Source organism: Mastigoproctus giganteus, chromosome 5 (assembly GCF_048544385.1).
Source record: "Mastigoproctus giganteus isolate SK-2022 chromosome 5, ASM4854438v1, whole genome shotgun sequence".
NCBI classification, from domain to species: Eukaryota; Metazoa; Arthropoda; class Arachnida; order Uropygi; family Thelyphonidae; genus Mastigoproctus; species Mastigoproctus giganteus.
In genome coordinates this window covers 67,944,794-67,963,514 of record NC_143579.1, presented here as the reverse complement: position 1 = coordinate 67,963,514, position 18,721 = coordinate 67,944,794, and the positions used below count along the sequence as shown (strand labels likewise).

The window sequence follows — 18,721 nt, the reverse complement described above, 5'->3', positions numbered from 1 at the left end:
CTCACCAATCTTATTGCTTTTTTATTGTCATTTATTTTGTTATTTTATTTTATGTTATTTTGTTATTAAAAAAATATATTTATTTTTTTTTTCTTACTGCTTTTTGCATGAAGGATGTGGATCTATTTCAACAGATCCACATCCTTCATGCAAACCTGTATACAGTAGGATATTCACTTCCATTCAGTAGAGGATACTGTGGATTGTAGGAGGTGGTTTATCAAGTTCGTCAGTACAACAGTTACAAGAATAACACAAATTCTAGTTAGTTGGTTTTATCTTTGTCTGAGCAAAAGGCAGTAGAACCATCAGGTTTAAAGAGAGGTGGGACTATAAATGGATAGAAGTTGTGGCCAATAGACCAGAATGCTCAACTATCATGTGCACAAGAAGCAAGTTTTCTACTCTTAGCCTGTTCAAAATCTAGTTTGGATTGATTAATAACAGCTTTTCAATTTGCTGCAAGCTTTAGTGTATGCTGTAAATGAACATGGAGATTTGGAAGCAAGTCAGTTGTGACATGCAACATTTTTATCTTGAACAGCCTCGGCATATTCATTGGAAAACCAAGGTTTAGATAAAGAATGAGATTTTAAGATGGAGTGTGAAATAAAGGATTTCATTCCTTCAAAAATAATTTCACTGACACAATCTGAGAAAATGAGCAAGCATCAACATCAGAAAATTTAAAACAGTAATCCAACCAGGGAAACGAATAATAGAAATCCACAGATCATCCTCTCTTGTATTCTTGCAATGCTAAACACTTTGAGGCTGAGTATGGCCATGAGAGAAAGGCTCAATTGGAGAAGAGACCATCACCTTGTGATCTGAGGTGCCGAGAGAACTACATCTCAACTGTGTACTTTGGAGAGATGTTACCACCTAGAAAGGTCCATTACCACCTAGAGTCTGCCACGTTGGGCTTGACATACTCTATGTTGTAATGAACACCTTTAAAATTTTAATTAAGATCATGTATATTTGTAAAATAAATGAGAAAGTTTTTGGGAAGTTTAGCTCTTTGCATAGATATATTTGTATTATTAGCTTGACTATTCATATGCATTTGGTAGATAAAGTAGAGGTGGGGGAGAGACATGTATGAAGTAATGAAATTTTTAGATATGATATAGACACAGCAAGAATATACTCGGCTCCTTGACAATGCAGTCCATATACACACTGCTTGGACTCTTTCTGGTCACCAGCTGGTAGAATAGAGACAGTGAATGCTATTATCTGGTAGGTGGCCTGTGAAAATCATTTTAGAGCTGTACCCTCAAAATGTAAGGAAGACTGGATCTTGCTATGATGCTCATCACAACCTCAAAAAACATCAATCATAACTGCATGGTGGAAGAGACAGGGTTGCTGGAGCTTTGCTGCTCTGGAGGCTAAATATTGGTTTCACCACTTTAATCTTCCAATAAGCAAAAGTGGTAAGTATTGCACTGGTTGATGAAAGTCATCTGCCATCTAGAATTGTTATTCCTAGAATCACCACCTTTGTATGAGTCCTACAAAGTTAGGGGACGAAAACCATACAACGTAAAATAAAATGTTTCGGTTTTTCTGGCACACTGTATAATAAGTAAAGTAGATCTGACTCTTGCTAGTGAATACTTGAAAAAAGAATAGGGACTTAAACATGAATAGAGAATTGTACATATCAGATTACAGGATATACATAAGTATCTCTTTCAGGTGTAAGAAAATTAAATATGTATATTACAAACATATGATCAGCCCCTATATGGGACAACTGAAATACTTGTAAAATGTAACCTACTTTGCAATAAAACAAAGGTTTACTAAAAATGTGACAGAAATGTCCAGCTCATGAAGTCTTCTATTTGTACAAATACAAGTACATATACCATTTTTAGTATGTTTAATACAACTTTGTAAAGAATATATTCATCAATGCGACAAATTCAGTTTACAATACTTTGCTGCAGTTTTATTTGGTTATTTATTACTGAATGTCTCTTTGCATTGAAAAATGATTTGGACGCAATACAGCTTTCCAAAATAAACACACATTCTCATGGTTTTGGGGTTTTTTTTTAGGAGCATTAGCAACTAAGGCCATATTGCTCCGGGGATATGCGGTGGTCATTCAATGACCTTTCTGCATCCTCCGTATTTGGTGGTCATGGGCTCGAACCCCGGTCTAATCAAGAAGCATGTACTACGCACTGCTGCTCCTGCCCACCTGGATATGGAGGCGCCCACATTCTCATGAAAACCTATTATGCATTGCAATAATAAAAGTTGTAATGCTCCACAGACAGTCGTTACAATGAAACTGCCTTCTGCCATTTGTTTAAAAATATTTCCTTCAATATCTGACATCATGTGCTTGTTCTCTGTTGCCATGGTAATCTATGTACACACCAATGGTGTCACATAACAGCCCTGTATATCTATCTCTCTATAAAGAGGCACAATCTTTCTGTTATTTCTGCAACTTGATCTCCTTATTACAACTTATTGTACTTTATTTTTTTTTACCCTGTCATCCTTTAAAGATACATCACAGTATGATTAACATAGAATCAGCAGAAAGGATAGACTTTATTTACTTTTTAAATTGCACACAGTATGTGTAATGTACCCATATGTGCAGATCAGATATCAAAAGGTGATATTTTGAGTTTTTGTTACCAGCTATTTCATACCAGAACATGATGGAACATTGAGGTCAATGTTCCACATGTGCAGTCACATGTTGCTTATAATGAATTATTTGTGAAGACATTTTCCACAGAACCTATCTATGTGGGAAGCGGCCCCATCTTGTTGAAACCAAATATTCTGATTGTTGATACAGTCTAATTCAAGAGCTATATAGGTTTCAATCATAATATAGTAATATTCTGCCATAATTATTACACTTGTTTTAGTTACTTTCCATAAAGTAGAATCTGATCAAACCATACCACATATCCTTAGCTGAATGAAGAGAAACTTGATGCATTTCATGTAGATTTTCTTGTGTCCAATAACTACAGTTGTTTGTTTATGAACCCTGAGAGATGAAAATGAGCTTAACAGACATTATTAATTTGTGGTGTTGGTTTTTAAACTCTCAAAATTGTCTGCAGAACTGCATGAGATTCAATTTGTCATGTTCTGACAATTCTTGCATAACATTATATTTCAAATTAACCTGGAATAATGCCCTGTAACTGATCTGTAGGGTCTATAAATTATTGCATCAGTAAATTTCTTTATGATTTCTGGAGAGGTCACAGGATGTTCGTGTGGAACACAATATGTATCTTGCAGTTAGACCATCATTTAGACCTAGAGTCTGCCACGTTGGGCTTGACATACTCTATGTTGTAATGAACACCTTTAAAATTTTAATTAAGATCATGTATATTTGTAAAATAAATGAGAAAGTTTTTGGGAAGTTTAGCTCTTTGCATAGATATATTTGTATTATTAGCTTGACTATTCATATGCATTTGGTAGATAAAGTAGAGGTGGGGGAGAGACATGTATGAAGTAATGAAATTTTTAGATATGATATAGACACAGCAAGAATATACTCGGCTCCTTGACAATGCAGTCCATATACACACTGCTTGGACTCTTTCTGGTCACCAGCTGGTAGAATAGAGACAGTGAATGCTATTATCTGGTAGGTGGCCTGTGAAAATCATTTTAGAGCTGTACCCTCAAAATGTAAGGAAGACTGGATCTTGCTATGATGCTCATCACAACCTCAAAAAACATCAATCATAACTGCATGGTGGAAGAGACAGGGTTGCTGGAGCTTTGCTGCTCTGGAGGCTAAATATTGGTTTCACCACTTTAATCTTCCAATAAGCAAAAGTGGTAAGTATTGCACTGGTTGATGAAAGTCATCTGCCATCTAGAATTGTTATTCCTAGAATCACCACCTTTGTATGAGTCCTACAAAGTTAGGGGACGAAAACCATACAACGTAAAATAAAATGTTTCGGTTTTTCTGGCACACTGTATAATAAGTAAAGTAGATCTGACTCTTGCTAGTGAATACTTGAAAAAAGAATAGGGACTTAAACATGAATAGAGAATTGTACATATCAGATTACAGGATATACATAAGTATCTCTTTCAGGTGTAAGAAAATTAAATATGTATATTACAAACATATGATCAGCCCCTATATGGGACAACTGAAATACTTGTAAAATGTAACCTACTTTGCAATAAAACAAAGGTTTACTAAAAATGTGACAGAAATGTCCAGCTCATGAAGTCTTCTATTTGTACAAATACAAGTACATATACCATTTTTAGTATGTTTAATACAACTTTGTAAAGAATATATTCATCAATGCGACAAATTCAGTTTACAATACTTTGCTGCAGTTTTATTTGGTTATTTATTACTGAATGTCTCTTTGCATTGAAAAATGATTTGGACGCAATACAGCTTTCCAAAATAAACACACATTCTCATGGTTTTGGGGTTTTTTTTTAGGAGCATTAGCAACTAAGGCCATATTGCTCCGGGGATATGCGGTGGTCATTCAATGACCTTTCTGCATCCTCCGTATTTGGTGGTCATGGGCTCGAACCCCGGTCTAATCAAGAAGCATGTACTACGCACTGCTGCTCCTGCCCACCTGGATATGGAGGCGCCCACATTCTCATGAAAACCTATTATGCATTGCAATAATAAAAGTTGTAATGCTCCACAGACAGTCGTTACAATGAAACTGCCTTCTGCCATTTGTTTAAAAATATTTCCTTCAATATCTGACATCATGTGCTTGTTCTCTGTTGCCATGGTAATCTATGTACACACCAATGGTGTCACATAACAGCCCTGTATATCTATCTCTCTATAAAGAGGCACAATCTTTCTGTTATTTCTGCAACTTGATCTCCTTATTACAACTTATTGTACTTTATTTTTTTTTACCCTGTCATCCTTTAAAGATACATCACAGTATGATTAACATAGAATCAGCAGAAAGGATAGACTTTATTTACTTTTTAAATTGCACACAGTATGTGTAATGTACCCATATGTGCAGATCAGATATCAAAAGGTGATATTTTGAGTTTTTGTTACCAGCTATTTCATACCAGAACATGATGGAACATTGAGGTCAATGTTCCACATGTGCAGTCACATGTTGCTTATAATGAATTATTTGTGAAGACATTTTCCACAGAACCTATCTATGTGGGAAGCGGCCCCATCTTGTTGAAACCAAATATTCTGATTGTTGATACAGTCTAATTCAAGAGCTATATAGGTTTCAATCATAATATAGTAATATTCTGCCATAATTATTACACTTGTTTTAGTTACTTTCCATAAAGTAGAATCTGATCAAACCATACCACATATCCTTAGCTGAATGAAGAGAAACTTGATGCATTTCATGTAGATTTTCTTGTGTCCAATAACTACAGTTGTTTGTTTATGAACCCTGAGAGATGAAAATGAGCTTAACAGACATTATTAATTTGTGGTGTTGGTTTTTAAACTCTCAAAATTGTCTGCAGAACTGCATGAGATTCAATTTGTCATGTTCTGACAATTCTTGCATAACATTATATTTCAAATTAACCTGGAATAATGCCCTGTAACTGATCTGTAGGGTCTATAAATTATTGCATCAGTAAATTTCTTTATGATTTCTGGAGAGGTCACAGGATGTTCGTGTGGAACACAATATGTATCTTGCAGTTAGACCATCATTTGCCATTTGGCAACCTAAGTTAATATGAAATAATGAGAAGGAGTATTGCAGGATTGAAACTGCTGACAAAACCTCTAATGAGTTTCCATTTGGAATCTATCTTCATGCCTTACGTTACTCTGTGGAACAAGGTGACAATAAAATATGAAGATGGAAAATATGGAATATGTTCTGTGCTGTCAAGCCTCGTTGTAACGAAGGACAAGCAAAAAAAAAAACTTGGATAAATTCAACACAAGCAACCACATCCAATTCCATCATTGACTGATATAAAATTGTGGGAAACAGAACTCTAAGATCCCACCTTTTGTTATCTGACTTTCACACATGACTACATTATGCCTAGTGCATGCAATGCATAAACTAAATGTGTTTGTGCTTTCTGCTGCATCTTGTATATTAATAATTGAAACTGGTGAAATATTCACAGAGGAATCATGTCCTACTTGTAATCTTAAATTCAAACTTTTTTTTTTTTTTTGACTATGCAGCACAGTGCAAGTAATCATGTTTGTTCCACAAAGTTTGTGGTAATTTTTGTAGCTCATTGTCAGGCATAAAACATGTTTCATTTGTGGTATGAATCCATTATGAGACCATTACATGGAAGAAATGTTAGGATGTTCCCAGTAAAGAAAACAAAGCAAATGCCTAAACCATTATGAGAAGCAAGCAGAATTATCCTGTACAAACATAGCTGGAAATTAGAAGGTGGGGAGAAAGGAATATAAATATTCAGCTTTCACTTTCATTCTTTGATAGATAAACCATTGAGTTGGTAGGAACAGAGAAAGAGGAATATAAGCAGCTTATATGCAAGGTATAAAGCAAACGATCTGGAGATATGAAATTTCCTGATATGGGAAGGAAGCAGAAGATGAACAAGAATCTAAAACTACATGAGAAGGCAAGAGAGATTAATGAGAGATAAAAGAAAGGACAGGGGAAAAAAAAAAAAAAAAAAAAACCTCTAAATATGCAGCAGACAAAGAAGAAGCAAGCATATTGCCTAAACAATGCCCAGATGCATCTATGGAATTAAATAAGAAAGAGTCAGATATAGTATTAGTATTTACTACTTGGTGCAAAGAAACCACCGTGCCAGCCAAAAAAATAAATAAACTAGCTACCTATATGATTCTCTTTCTATATAGGTACATAACAGAAAATCTGAAAATCAGTCGGAACAGGAGAAAAAATGTGATTAATGGAGAACAGAAAGAGGTGATGTAAGGGTTGGGGAGTAAGAAAAACAATTGATTTACAAACCCAACTGAGATAAAAAGAAAAAGAAAGTAAACAAATATAAAATAAATAGTTTTGTGAAGAAGAGAGCAAGCACATGAAGCAGACTGGATGATCAAATACAGGAAAAAAATAAAGATATGAAGTACACTAAGAGAGTTTAACAGAGGTAGTTCAATTAAATGCACAGAAATTGTAAAAAAAAAAAAAAAGTGTGACGAAAAGCAGCTGAGAAGATATTTATGATGTTTGTTGTTTGTTATTTGGTTTTTAGGAGCATTAGCAACTAAGGCCATATTGCTCTGGGAATATGCGGTGGTCATTCCCTGACCTTTCCGCATCCTCTGTATTTGGTGGTGACGGGCTCTAACCCCGGTCTAATCAAGAAGCGTGTGCTACGCACTGCTGCTCCTTCCCACCTGGCTATGGAGGCACCGATATTTATGAATGGTTCACCTTTGTTCTACCCACATGGCAAGCATTTTCAATGCAGGACAGGTGTGAATAAACTGAGAAATATATATGTACAAGTATATATTTATTTACCTATGTACAAGTTATAAAGATTATACAAGTATAATCTCATATAATTAAAAGAAAATGAGAATTTTTTTAAAAATTAGTATAAACTAGGAAGCATCGAATAATCACAGTATTGCATTAATAGAAACAGCAAATGTCATTTGGAATATTAGCATTAGCAGAGGCATATGACACAAGAAAGCAAGCTTATGCAGCATCAGCCAAAAAAAAAAAAAACCTTCCTATTTCACCCATCCATTTGCTCCAAAAGTTTGTCCACTTCTTCCTTGAATTTATTTAAGCTATCAATTTCCACAATGACAGATGGAAGTTTGTTCCAGCAATCAACTACTCGCTGGTTAAAGGTAAATTTCGGCACAACTATTCTACAACTCTCTTTCCTCAATTTGAGTTTGTCTTCTCAGGTTTGTAATCTGAGCAAAAGGGAGAAACCATCAGCATTGAGCCTGCTCAAACCATTCAAGGCCTTATACACCTCAATCAGATCACCTCACAGGTGTTCTGATCAAGGTGTATAAGTCTCCAGATGCTGCAATTTTTAGAACTTAAGCCTTTCTTCGTAAGAGTACCCTTTTGTTCCCCCTCACCAGTCTTGTTGCCCTTCTCTATACTCATTCTAGCAACTCTACATCCTTCCTAAAATGAAGTCTCCAGACCTGTATACAGTACTCAAGGTGTGGCCTGACCATTGCCTTATACAAGAGTATAATCACCTCCTTATCCCTGCTAGCAAAATTCCTGTACATCATTGACAATATGCACTGCTCAGAAAATTTCATATCTGACTGCACAATTACCCCAAGATCTTGTTCATTCTCCACTACTCTGAGTGTAGTACTACAACACAGTTGGTACATTTATCTGGGGTTACTGGTATCCATATGCAGTAGTTTGCATTTGTCAGTGTTAAACTTCAGTTGCCACTTCTCAGCCCATCTGCCGAACTTTTCTGTTGCAGTAGCATACTGTCCTGTCATTAACAACCCTGCAAACTATCATCTGCAAACTTCAACATTAAGCCTGATATACCTTCATCAGTATCATTGATATATATACCAAACAAGCTCTGTCATTGGGCTGGGCTGGGCTGGGCTGCTGAGAGCTTGATGGGCTCCCCATCTTAATTCCTTCGAGGGCATCTACTCTACACTTCAAACTCTCGTGGATGCCCATCAGAACGCTAAGTTAGCACCTAATTCCTTGGCACTGTCTGCATCTAGCACACACAAAGACTCCTTGGCTAGATCATGTCCAAACATTTCATATTTTGCACATTTTTTTTAGATTGTGATGCATTGGAGACTCGCCCCCTTCAGTTCTCCCCCCCCCCCAAAAAAAAAAAAAAAACACAGCACTCCTGCTACTTTGTGCACGTTGCTTTGCTTCTCTAGTCTGGGGCATGATTTTCATTTAAATATGATTTAAATGGAAACAATTTAAAAATGAAAATTTATAAATTTAATTAATTGATAATAATATACTAAGCTAACAGATTCCTAATACAGTGCAAAGTATTATGCTAGTGTTATGTTGTACCTTATGCTATCCAGTTTTTTGTACCTTATGCTATCCAGTTTTTTGTTGTACCTTATGCTATCCAGTTTTTTGTTGTACCTTATGCCTATCCAGTTTTTTGTTGTACCTTAGGTTGTACCTATCCAGTTTTTTGTTGTACCTTAGGCTATCACGTTCAAGATATACGTTACATTATTCTGTATCGATCTAATATACTACAACAATGGCAGGAAGTTTCGAATGGTAAAAGGTTCTACGGAAACTAAGTAGTAACCTACACAATCTCTATCTAAATTCAAATAAACTAAGTAGCATGACTAGGACTATAATGCTACTTTTAGAATATAAATTAATATGCTGATTAAGTCAATACAATGGCAAAAATTTAACAAAAATGAACCGTTTGCTGGAGCCATAAAATCTTCACCCACATGTGGATAACTATGTTCCCACAATATGGAAGTTTATAAATTAGTAAGTGGATATCACTTGCTGATACTTGCAAGAAGGTAATTTTAACATTCATTTCATCTGCTTTTCACTAAAAACCATGCTGCTCTTCAGCTGTAATTCATAACACTTTCATCAAGAAAAATCTTTTGTTCTCGATTCCTCTTTTAACTCTACATCACTCTTTGTGTCCCTGTATAGAATGCAACAACCCATGTGTTTTAGATCTTCAGATGCTGTTAGGTTTTATTATTAAATTGAATTTTTACTAATTTGTCCCATTTTTGTTGATTAATTCTTAGTGCTGCTGTTTCTGTATTTTCAATTCTTTTTCTGTTATATCTTATTCTGTTAATCTTCTTTTTTATCCAGCAAATGTGTCCCCTGAAATGTTCTGGATAAGGAATATTTGTACATCATAATTTTTATCTTCATCATATTTAGCTATTCATGTAGAAAGTCAATAGCATGATTTAGAAAAGTAATAGTATAGTATGTACTGCCATCATATAATCAGAGAATAGTGTATCATTATTATATTCTCATCTCTTAGTTTGTATTGTATTTTAAAATTAAATTTAGACTAAAACCTCAGAAAAGAAAAAAATCTCAAAATAGCTTCAATTCTCTGGAACAGAGAGAATCATCAATGGAATTTCTCTTGCAAATCAGAGATACCTACAGTGTTCCACTTGCTACCTTTTTACTGAATTCTCTATACATATTATTATTATTATTATTATGAGCCATATGGTGCAAGGAAGCCTGAGGCTTATGCTGCACCAGTCAAAAAAAAAAAAAAAAAATTGAGTCACCCTAAGAGAAAGAGAGAGAGAAAGTAGAAGGGAATCACCTAGAAAGATAGGAATGATGATATCCAGCTCAGGATCCTGGGTTTGCCAAGCCCATACTCACCAGATGTGAGCCCCTGGGGTTAACATATTGCAACATAATGTGGCCAAAGTCCTCATATAAGCCAGCATTCTGATGGACTTATATAAGGACTTGAGGTAAACAGTTAATGTCCTCGAAGTAATGAAAAAGAGGGAATCGCCAAACACACAGCTGCCCAGCATGATGATGGAGATAACATTTATGCATCACACGACACAATGACATTTTTCATGGCAAATAGTGTTCGTTACACAAGAAGTAGCTGTTGTTGGTGACTCTACTGTCAGGGAAACAAGGAATACATTTTGTAAAAAGGACAAGTGGAATAGGCCTGGGGTACATCTGCCAGGAGAGCAAAAGTTGATGTTGGAGAGCAGCTACCATCTTAAGTGCCTAAAAGGTGATACTGTTCACACAGTAGCAAGACTTTTTTGGATTTAATGGATGACTCTTTTCTATACCAGCATATCATGTTAGAAAGAAAGCAATGCTCTTGACCTGATTATCAGCAGTGACCCTTTGTGCGTTAAGAATCTCCAGATAAAGGAGATTCTTTATTCTCCAGGTTAAGGAGAAGAATTTTGCCTTCAGAAAGGTAATAACAATGGTCTTAGACTGTTTTCAAATTCACTGGTAATAATGACATTAAGAGTAGGAAATCTGAAGATTTACAGGAACTCCCCGACTTATGTAATACTTGATTTACAGAAATTCGACTTTACGTAAGTTTTTGCTGGCCGGTACAAACTTAAAAAAATCGTGGAAACGTATTTTGCATCCTGTAGGAATAAATGGAGGTATTGTGAAAATATGTGAACCCAATAACACTTTTTTTTTTTTTTTTTGTAATTCGTTCCAAGTCCTTGGAAGTTGAAAATTTCGTTATGTAATTAAGCTATTTACCTCTCTAAAAGGTCATATTTATAATGGAAATTGCACTACCCTTTCATCGTTATTATATGTTCCCATTATAAGAATTGATTTTGAACGCCTTTGTGATATTTTTCTAAAACACGTTTCTGGAGGTCAGACCAAGGAATAATAAAAACAATTTGCACTTTCCAATTTATTGGGCTTTTCTATTAGCGCAATCTATTATAAACAGGTAATAAACTCGATCTTATTGCATTTGTGATAATCCCAATAACTGGAATTCTGTGGGTTTTGACGTTAAGTTATTATGGCGAAATATGTTTTCCCCTTCACATATCTTCAATCATATAAAAGACAAATTTTCCGAAACTTCTCTTCATTCCTATTTACGTATTACGATGATGAAGGAAAAGCTACCAATGGAAAGTGAAAGTGCAAGTGGTGGCAGTGCCAGGAAACAAAACAAAATTGATTTAGAAATGAAGATGAAAATGATTAAGAAGTACGAAGCAGGACAAAGTTTGTCATCTATTGCAAATCTAGGTCAAATTTGTCATCTAGGACTTGCTGCTTCAACAGTGAATACTATTTTAAAGGACAGTGCACGTATAAAATAACATGTCAAAGGATGCACTTAAGATCAACAGTGATCACAAAACAGCATTCAGGTGTTATATCGAAGATGGAACAGCTGTTAATAATATAGATGGAAAATCAGATCCAGAAAGAGTGCCCCCGAGTCTAATGACCATTCAAGCAAAAGCAACAAGTATTTATGAAGATAAATTTATGAAGAAGAGTTGCTGGAGAGGCTTTCATCCTGCAGTGGATTGAAAATGGCTGATGATGATGATGATTTATGAAGATATTAAAGATAAGTACGGTGAACCCCAACCCAAGTTCGTGGCAAGCAATGGGTGGTTTCATAGGTTCAAGCATCGCATTGGTTTCCACAACGTTAAAGTATGCAGTGAAGTCACCAGTGCCAATTCTGCAGCTGCAGAGAAATTTTGTGATGTGTTGGAAAAAATTATTGATGAAGGCAGCTATTCAATGCAGCAATTTAGCAATTTATTGGAAAAAAATGCTGGATCAAACATACATCACCAAAGAGGAAAATACAATGCCAAGTTTCAAGGCTTCAAAAGATAGGGCCACGCTCTTATTATTATTATTATTATTATTATTATTATTATTATTATAATTAGCGTGTGGTGCAAGGAAGCCCGAGGCTTTTGCTGCACCAGCAAAAAAAAAAAAATCTGAGTTACCCCTGAGAGAGAGAGAGAGGGAAATAGAAGGGAATCACCAAGAAAGAGAAGAATGATGATATCCAGCTCAGGACCCTGGGTGTGTCAAGTCCATACTCACCAGATGTGAGCCCCTCTTGCTTGGGGCTAATGCAGCGGGAGATTACAGATTAAAACCACTGCTTGTGTACCATTCTGGAACTCCTCGTGCATTTAAGGGCATCAATAAAGCCACTCTACCTATACATTTCCAATCGAACCAGAGAGTAAAATTTTTCTCTTAAGAATCTCCAGATAAAGGAGATTCTTTATTCTCTAGATTAAGGAGAAGGATTTTGCCTTTAGAAAGGTAATAACAATGGTCTCAGGCTGTTTTCAAATTGTACGCAGTGGGACTAACTGACAACAATCGCAACCTGAAAATTCTAAATTGAAGCATTCAAGAAAGTAACAACAGAAGCTACTAGGATTCTTATACCAACTAAGAGATACTATTCAAGCCTTAAACCAAAATGTATGTCAGATGAACTTATGAGACTAGTGGCAGAGAAGAAAACTACATGGGATGTGTATCAGAGGATATTTGTAATGCTACAGAAAGTATAAACTAGTAATCAAGTCAGTGAGGAAAGACAAGCCAATCCAAGGCAGATTACAAGAAATCTCTGGAAAAGAAAAGTAGAGAGACTTCTTTATCTTAATACTAGAAGGAAAGGGATGAACCATATTGGTCGATTAGATATGGATGGTATATCTGTTGATGATCCTGTTTATGTTGCTGACAAAAACAATATTTATATTTTGCATAATACATTCACACATGAAGGATTTGTTAGAAATGGCAATGCCAGAAGTATATCAAATTCTAATATGGAGCTGAATAACTTTGGGATAACTGACAAGGAAGTGGAAGAGAAATCATTGCATTATACTTAAGAAAGACAGCAAAAGAGAGGCAACGCTTTTCACTATACCTTGTCAATCAGTTTGGTCCCAGAAAGACCGTGCAAGGCTCATGAAGTAGAATTTTTCTCAGCATAGTCAGTGCTTATTAACTTTTTTTAAAAAAAGATGGGAAACACTTAAATAAAAGGGGTGCAAGAATAATTGCTGATACTATTCAAACATTGTTAGGAAGTTTAGGAAGCTGCAGGGAGAGGTATAAGTGAGCCTTATACTGCTATTATTTGAACGAGCAGCAGCCGTGAAAGCGAATGTCAAAGATTTTAAGGCCTGCTGGAGGGGGGGGGTCCTCATGGAACACGCAAATAAAACAGCTGCATGTATACTTGTGTGTATGTAACTAATGCTAGGAGTCATCAAACGTGGACATTGTAGAGAGAGACATTGTGGAGACACTTAGATATAAGGGATGCAGAATTTGAATATGTGAGATACAATGTGTACAGAAAGAACACACCCACCCATCTTAAAACATCAGTCATTAATTAGCTTACTGGCACTTCCATTCATAATAGTCAGATTGATATTAGAATGGTCATTTACAATGGAAAATGTATGTGCCACACCTGCTAGGTTATGTCTAATCTCCTTGATGTGACAAAAGGACATATAGTGTTTCCTGTCTAGTGGCACTAGAGGTTTCTCCCAACTCCAAGTCATAACTTTGTGATGTAATACAAACTCTGTGAAGGCACGGAGAGCTTGACAGGTAAGTAGGGATTCATAGTAGTCCTGACATCACCTAAACTTACCAGGGAACCCCCTCCCCAAAAAGTTTTTTGTTGAAAAGGAGCCCTTCTGTCCCTTAACCTTCTAAATCCTGGTGGAAGGTAGGAAGCCTTCCACTGGGAATTAGAAGAGTAGGGCAAAGAAGGGGACAACCCTGTGGAGGGAGCCCACTCTTGGGGGGGGGGGGGGAATGATAAGAACAGTATAAAAGTGTTGTGGTAGGTTCACCATGAGGAAGGTTTTGGTTAGAGAGGGGGGAGAGGATTAACGGCATAGGGGAAGGGTACCTGCTGGTTCACAGTGCCCAGACTGGCTGCCTCCACTATCAAAGTCCCACACCATGCTCCCGAGAAGGAGGAATCAGCATGGTGTCAGCAAGTATGATCTCAGTCAGTGGCATAGGCCCCATCGGGGACATCACCCACCAGCTGCGTCAAATTTGGTGGGGGACTGTCCACAACAAAACATATAGCTTTCATGCTTACAAGTACACAAACTTTATTATTATTATTCTTAATGTATAATGGGTGCACACTAATCAGATAGGTCACATAACATATACTTCCTCTCGGATGCCCACACACCGCCTCTGGGTGTAAACATTACATACAATTTTTTTTAATTTTTTTTTGCTAGTCACAGTTTAGTCATGCCAACATAAACAATGCCTAAATTGCTACCACAACAGGCAATTCCTCATAATAATTTTTTTCCTCACATATGTTCAAGAGTGCACAGTTATAACAATCAAAAGAACATACTCAAGTATTCACTCACTCAATAGATCTTGCATACAGCACCCTAAATATAGTGCCAACACTTATTTTTAAATCATTTTTGCAAGTTATAAACAGACAGAGCAGGCAAAAGTCAAGGTACATTCACACAAAGTTGGGACATGAAAATTTGCAAACAGGTAAAGTTACAGCAAACCATAACAGAGGAATTCACTCCACACGATCATACTCCCATGTTCCCATTCACATTTACACCAGTCATTCATGCAAACAGTTCTATCCCAGGGACAAGGACATCCAACCAACAATTTGGCTTCATGAGCAATTAATCATCAAGGTCAATCACACACTTCCACTCTCTCATTTACAAGCAGTAAACGAGAGAGTATCATACCCATACTCTTAACTTACTCATATTTGCACATGCCAGTGAATATGATTCAAAACTGACTCAACATAGCCAATGCAATGTTGAGTCAGTTTAGAGTGGCATAAGCACTGAGAAAACAAAAATGGGAATAGGAGTGTGTTATAGGCCTAATGACTCTGTAGTAGTATAATGAAAAAATGTAGAGACAAATATAGTGGGCCAGTAAAGTAGAATGTCTTATAATGGGAGATTTTAACTTTCTATAGATTGAATGAAACTTGAGGTCTGGTCACTCATACAGTACCATGGCATTTTTGGATCTGTTTTCTATACCAGCATATTGAGGCAACAAGAAAAAGCAATACTTTTGATCTGATTATGAGCAGCGATTCTTCATGTATTAAGGATCTGCAGGTAAAAGAACCACCAGGTGGCAGCGACCACAGTGTATTGATGTGGGATTTACTTAAAGATGCAACTACCATCAAGGAAAATAGGGAGAGGCTTTTGCTTTCAAAAAGATGACACCAACTGATGTTACCACCAACAAATTTCAAATGGAAAGCATTCAGAAAAGTAGCTGTAGAAGCTACTAGATTTTTTATACCAAATATACTGTTCGAGGCTTAGACCTAAATGAAGGTCATATGAATTGATGAGAATTGTGTCAGAGAAGAAAAATGCATGGGATGTATCAGGTGATAACCTAGTGATATTCATTAGGTGAAGCCTAGAATAGATATAGTCTGCAATCAAGAAACACAAAGGAGGTTAGGCAAGCTAAGACAGATTAAGAGAAATCTCTGGAAGAGAATGCAAAGAAAAGTAGTAAAGTATTCTTTGCTTATGTAAATACTAGAAGGAAGGAATGAATCACACTGTTCCAGTTGATATGAATGGTTTAACTGATTATGATCCTGCATTGATTAGTGACTAACTGAATAGATCTTTTGCATCTACATTCACACACGACGAATTTTTTGGGGAAGGAGATGCCAGAAGTTTATCAAATTCTACAGAAAACTAAATGATTTTGTAATAATTGATAGGTGAATGGAAGAGAAATTTTTGAAGCTAAACATAAAAAGGGAGCATGTGGTGGATGAAATCAATCTATCCAATTATATTAAGGGAGGCAGCAAAAGCAGATAAGCAAACATCCTTGGCAAAAGATGCTAAGAAAAACAGCAAGGATTTCTTTACTTATATAAACTCTAAAAGGAAGGGGATGAATCTGATTGGTCCACTTGACATCAATGGTTCGACTGTCGATGATCCCGCTCAGATAGCAAACAAACTGAATGAGTATTTTGCATCTACATTCACACATGAGGAGTTATTAAGGTTTGAAAATGGCAGAAGGTTATCAAATTGTAGCAGGATACTTAATGATTACCCATCATTTTTGCGATTTCTATACAAAAAAAAAAAATAATAAAATAAATAAAATATTTACTATAAAAAAAAATTTCGACATCCCTGACATAAATAACGACACAAAATTTGTCTTTTGTGGTGCGATGGAACACAACAATGGATGCAACACACTAAACATTTGGTCTCTGTTCTTTTTTTTTTTTTTTTTTTTTGAGCGGCAGGCGTGAAGACAGCGTGGGTTGCAAGATAATAGGCACATTAATCTCCCAATGACGACTTATAACGCCACTTCTTGTCGCTTATTTATGACATGCAAAATATCTGTTTATACCTATTCTAGTTATTACTTGAATTTTATGATTTCTGGTTGATTTTTTTTTTTTTTTTTTTTTAATTTGGAGTCTTGAAGTGTCCCGGTTAATCCGATCCCGGTAAATCGAGAGTCTGCTGTACTCTTAAAGAAGCACTATCACTAGCTGATAAATCTGTGGTTTTAAATCAATTTTTTTAAAAATCTTTTTTTTTTTTGAGCGGCAGGCGTGAAGACAGCGTGGGTTGCAAGATAATAGGCACATTAATCTCCCAATGACGACTTATAACGCCACTTCTTGATTTCCTAATTTTCCAAATTAGGAAAATTACTTTAATCTATAATTTCACTGCAAATCATATATCATATTTTTTGAAGGAAATCAAGCCTGTAAAGTTAAAAAAATAATAATAATAACAAAAAAAAAAAAAAAAGAAAGAAACATTACAAACCTTAACAAATGATCTCCTACATATTCCACAACTATATATTCTTCCCCAAGTATGTTCTAAAATATGAACCCTGAGGTATTCTTTTGTGCTGAAGGATTTTTGGCAGATGGTGCATGTATATTTACGTTCTTTATTATGTGTCTCTTCATGCTTTTGTAGATTGCCTTTCTGAAAAAATTCCTAAAACAAATGAAATACAATTTTAATGTTATTATATAATTAGATAACCTATATCCCTTAAGTAATGCATTTTCAAGAAATTGAATGTAAAAATTCATTATTTTGTTAAAAAAGATAACTTATTTTGTAGTACCAATGCTATTTCACAACAGTTGAGTTCATTTAATTGGTTGAATTGCATTGTCATTAAAATGGTTGTAGTACAAAAAAAAAGTGAAGCAATACCTAAATTGAAATTCTTGTTCTAAACATTTACATCATTTACTAACAAACATTCTATTCTATTCAAGCTTTAGGCAGAAAAAAGAACTATACATAACAAAACCTATAAAAAGGGCCAATCATTGACTGATAAGTTATAATAATTCACCCCAGAACTGTAACAGCCCTTTCCTGTTCTCCATGAAATTTAACCACCTGGTAAATAACCTTCAGTACCTTTCATGAACACTGCAAGAGACTGTCTACTGACAATATCAGTACATTATCAGCCCTGAAGCAAAAAGTGAGTGACAGCACTTGGAATTAAATCATTCTATCCCATATATTTAAACATACAGGTCCCATGTAATGGGCGCTTCCGTAGCCAGGTGGGCAGGAACAGCAGTGCGTAGCACACGCTTCTTGATTAGACTGGGGTTCGAGCCTGCGACCACCAAATACGGAGGATGTGGAAAGGTCAGGGAATGACCACTGCATATCCCCAGAGCAATATGGCCTTAGTTGCTAATGCTCCTAAAAACCAAATAACAACAACCCATGTAATGGTAATATAGTATTTCAAATTAAGTTAGCTATTCTCATAAGATATTTTGGCACTAGATACAGCTATATTCTTCTTCAGCTTATTTTGTGTTTTGTGCACAAGATTATGTCCACAGTCCCAGAAGGCAAAGAGGCATCAATCTGAACATGAGCAGTACCAGAGAATGGACAAGATGATGTGCCACAGTCTCCACTGAAACAACTGCATTTGATTTAGTATTTTGTCCTTTAACAGAGTTTCATACAAAATGCATGAAATCTGAATGGATGCCGGATGATGTCTGAAAGTATGTGAAAAAGACCATGGGTATGGTGCTGCAGTTAGATGATGCAATGGCTGCATAGTGTGATGCA

The 18,721-nt window shown here is 35.8% G+C and overlaps 1 protein-coding gene across 1 annotated transcript in view; it reads right to left on the bottom strand.

Annotated features, from left to right (window-relative positions):
- LOC150085465 (uncharacterized) overlaps nucleotides 1-18,721 on the bottom strand; it is a 515,305-nt gene that overhangs the window by 41,037 nt on the left and 455,547 nt on the right. The window contains exon 13 of the mRNA XM_090374573.1: nucleotides 17,423-17,602. Coding sequence (XP_090230699.1) covers nucleotides 17,423-17,602 — 180 coding nt within the window. The remainder of the gene's footprint in view (nucleotides 1-17,422; nucleotides 17,603-18,721) is intronic.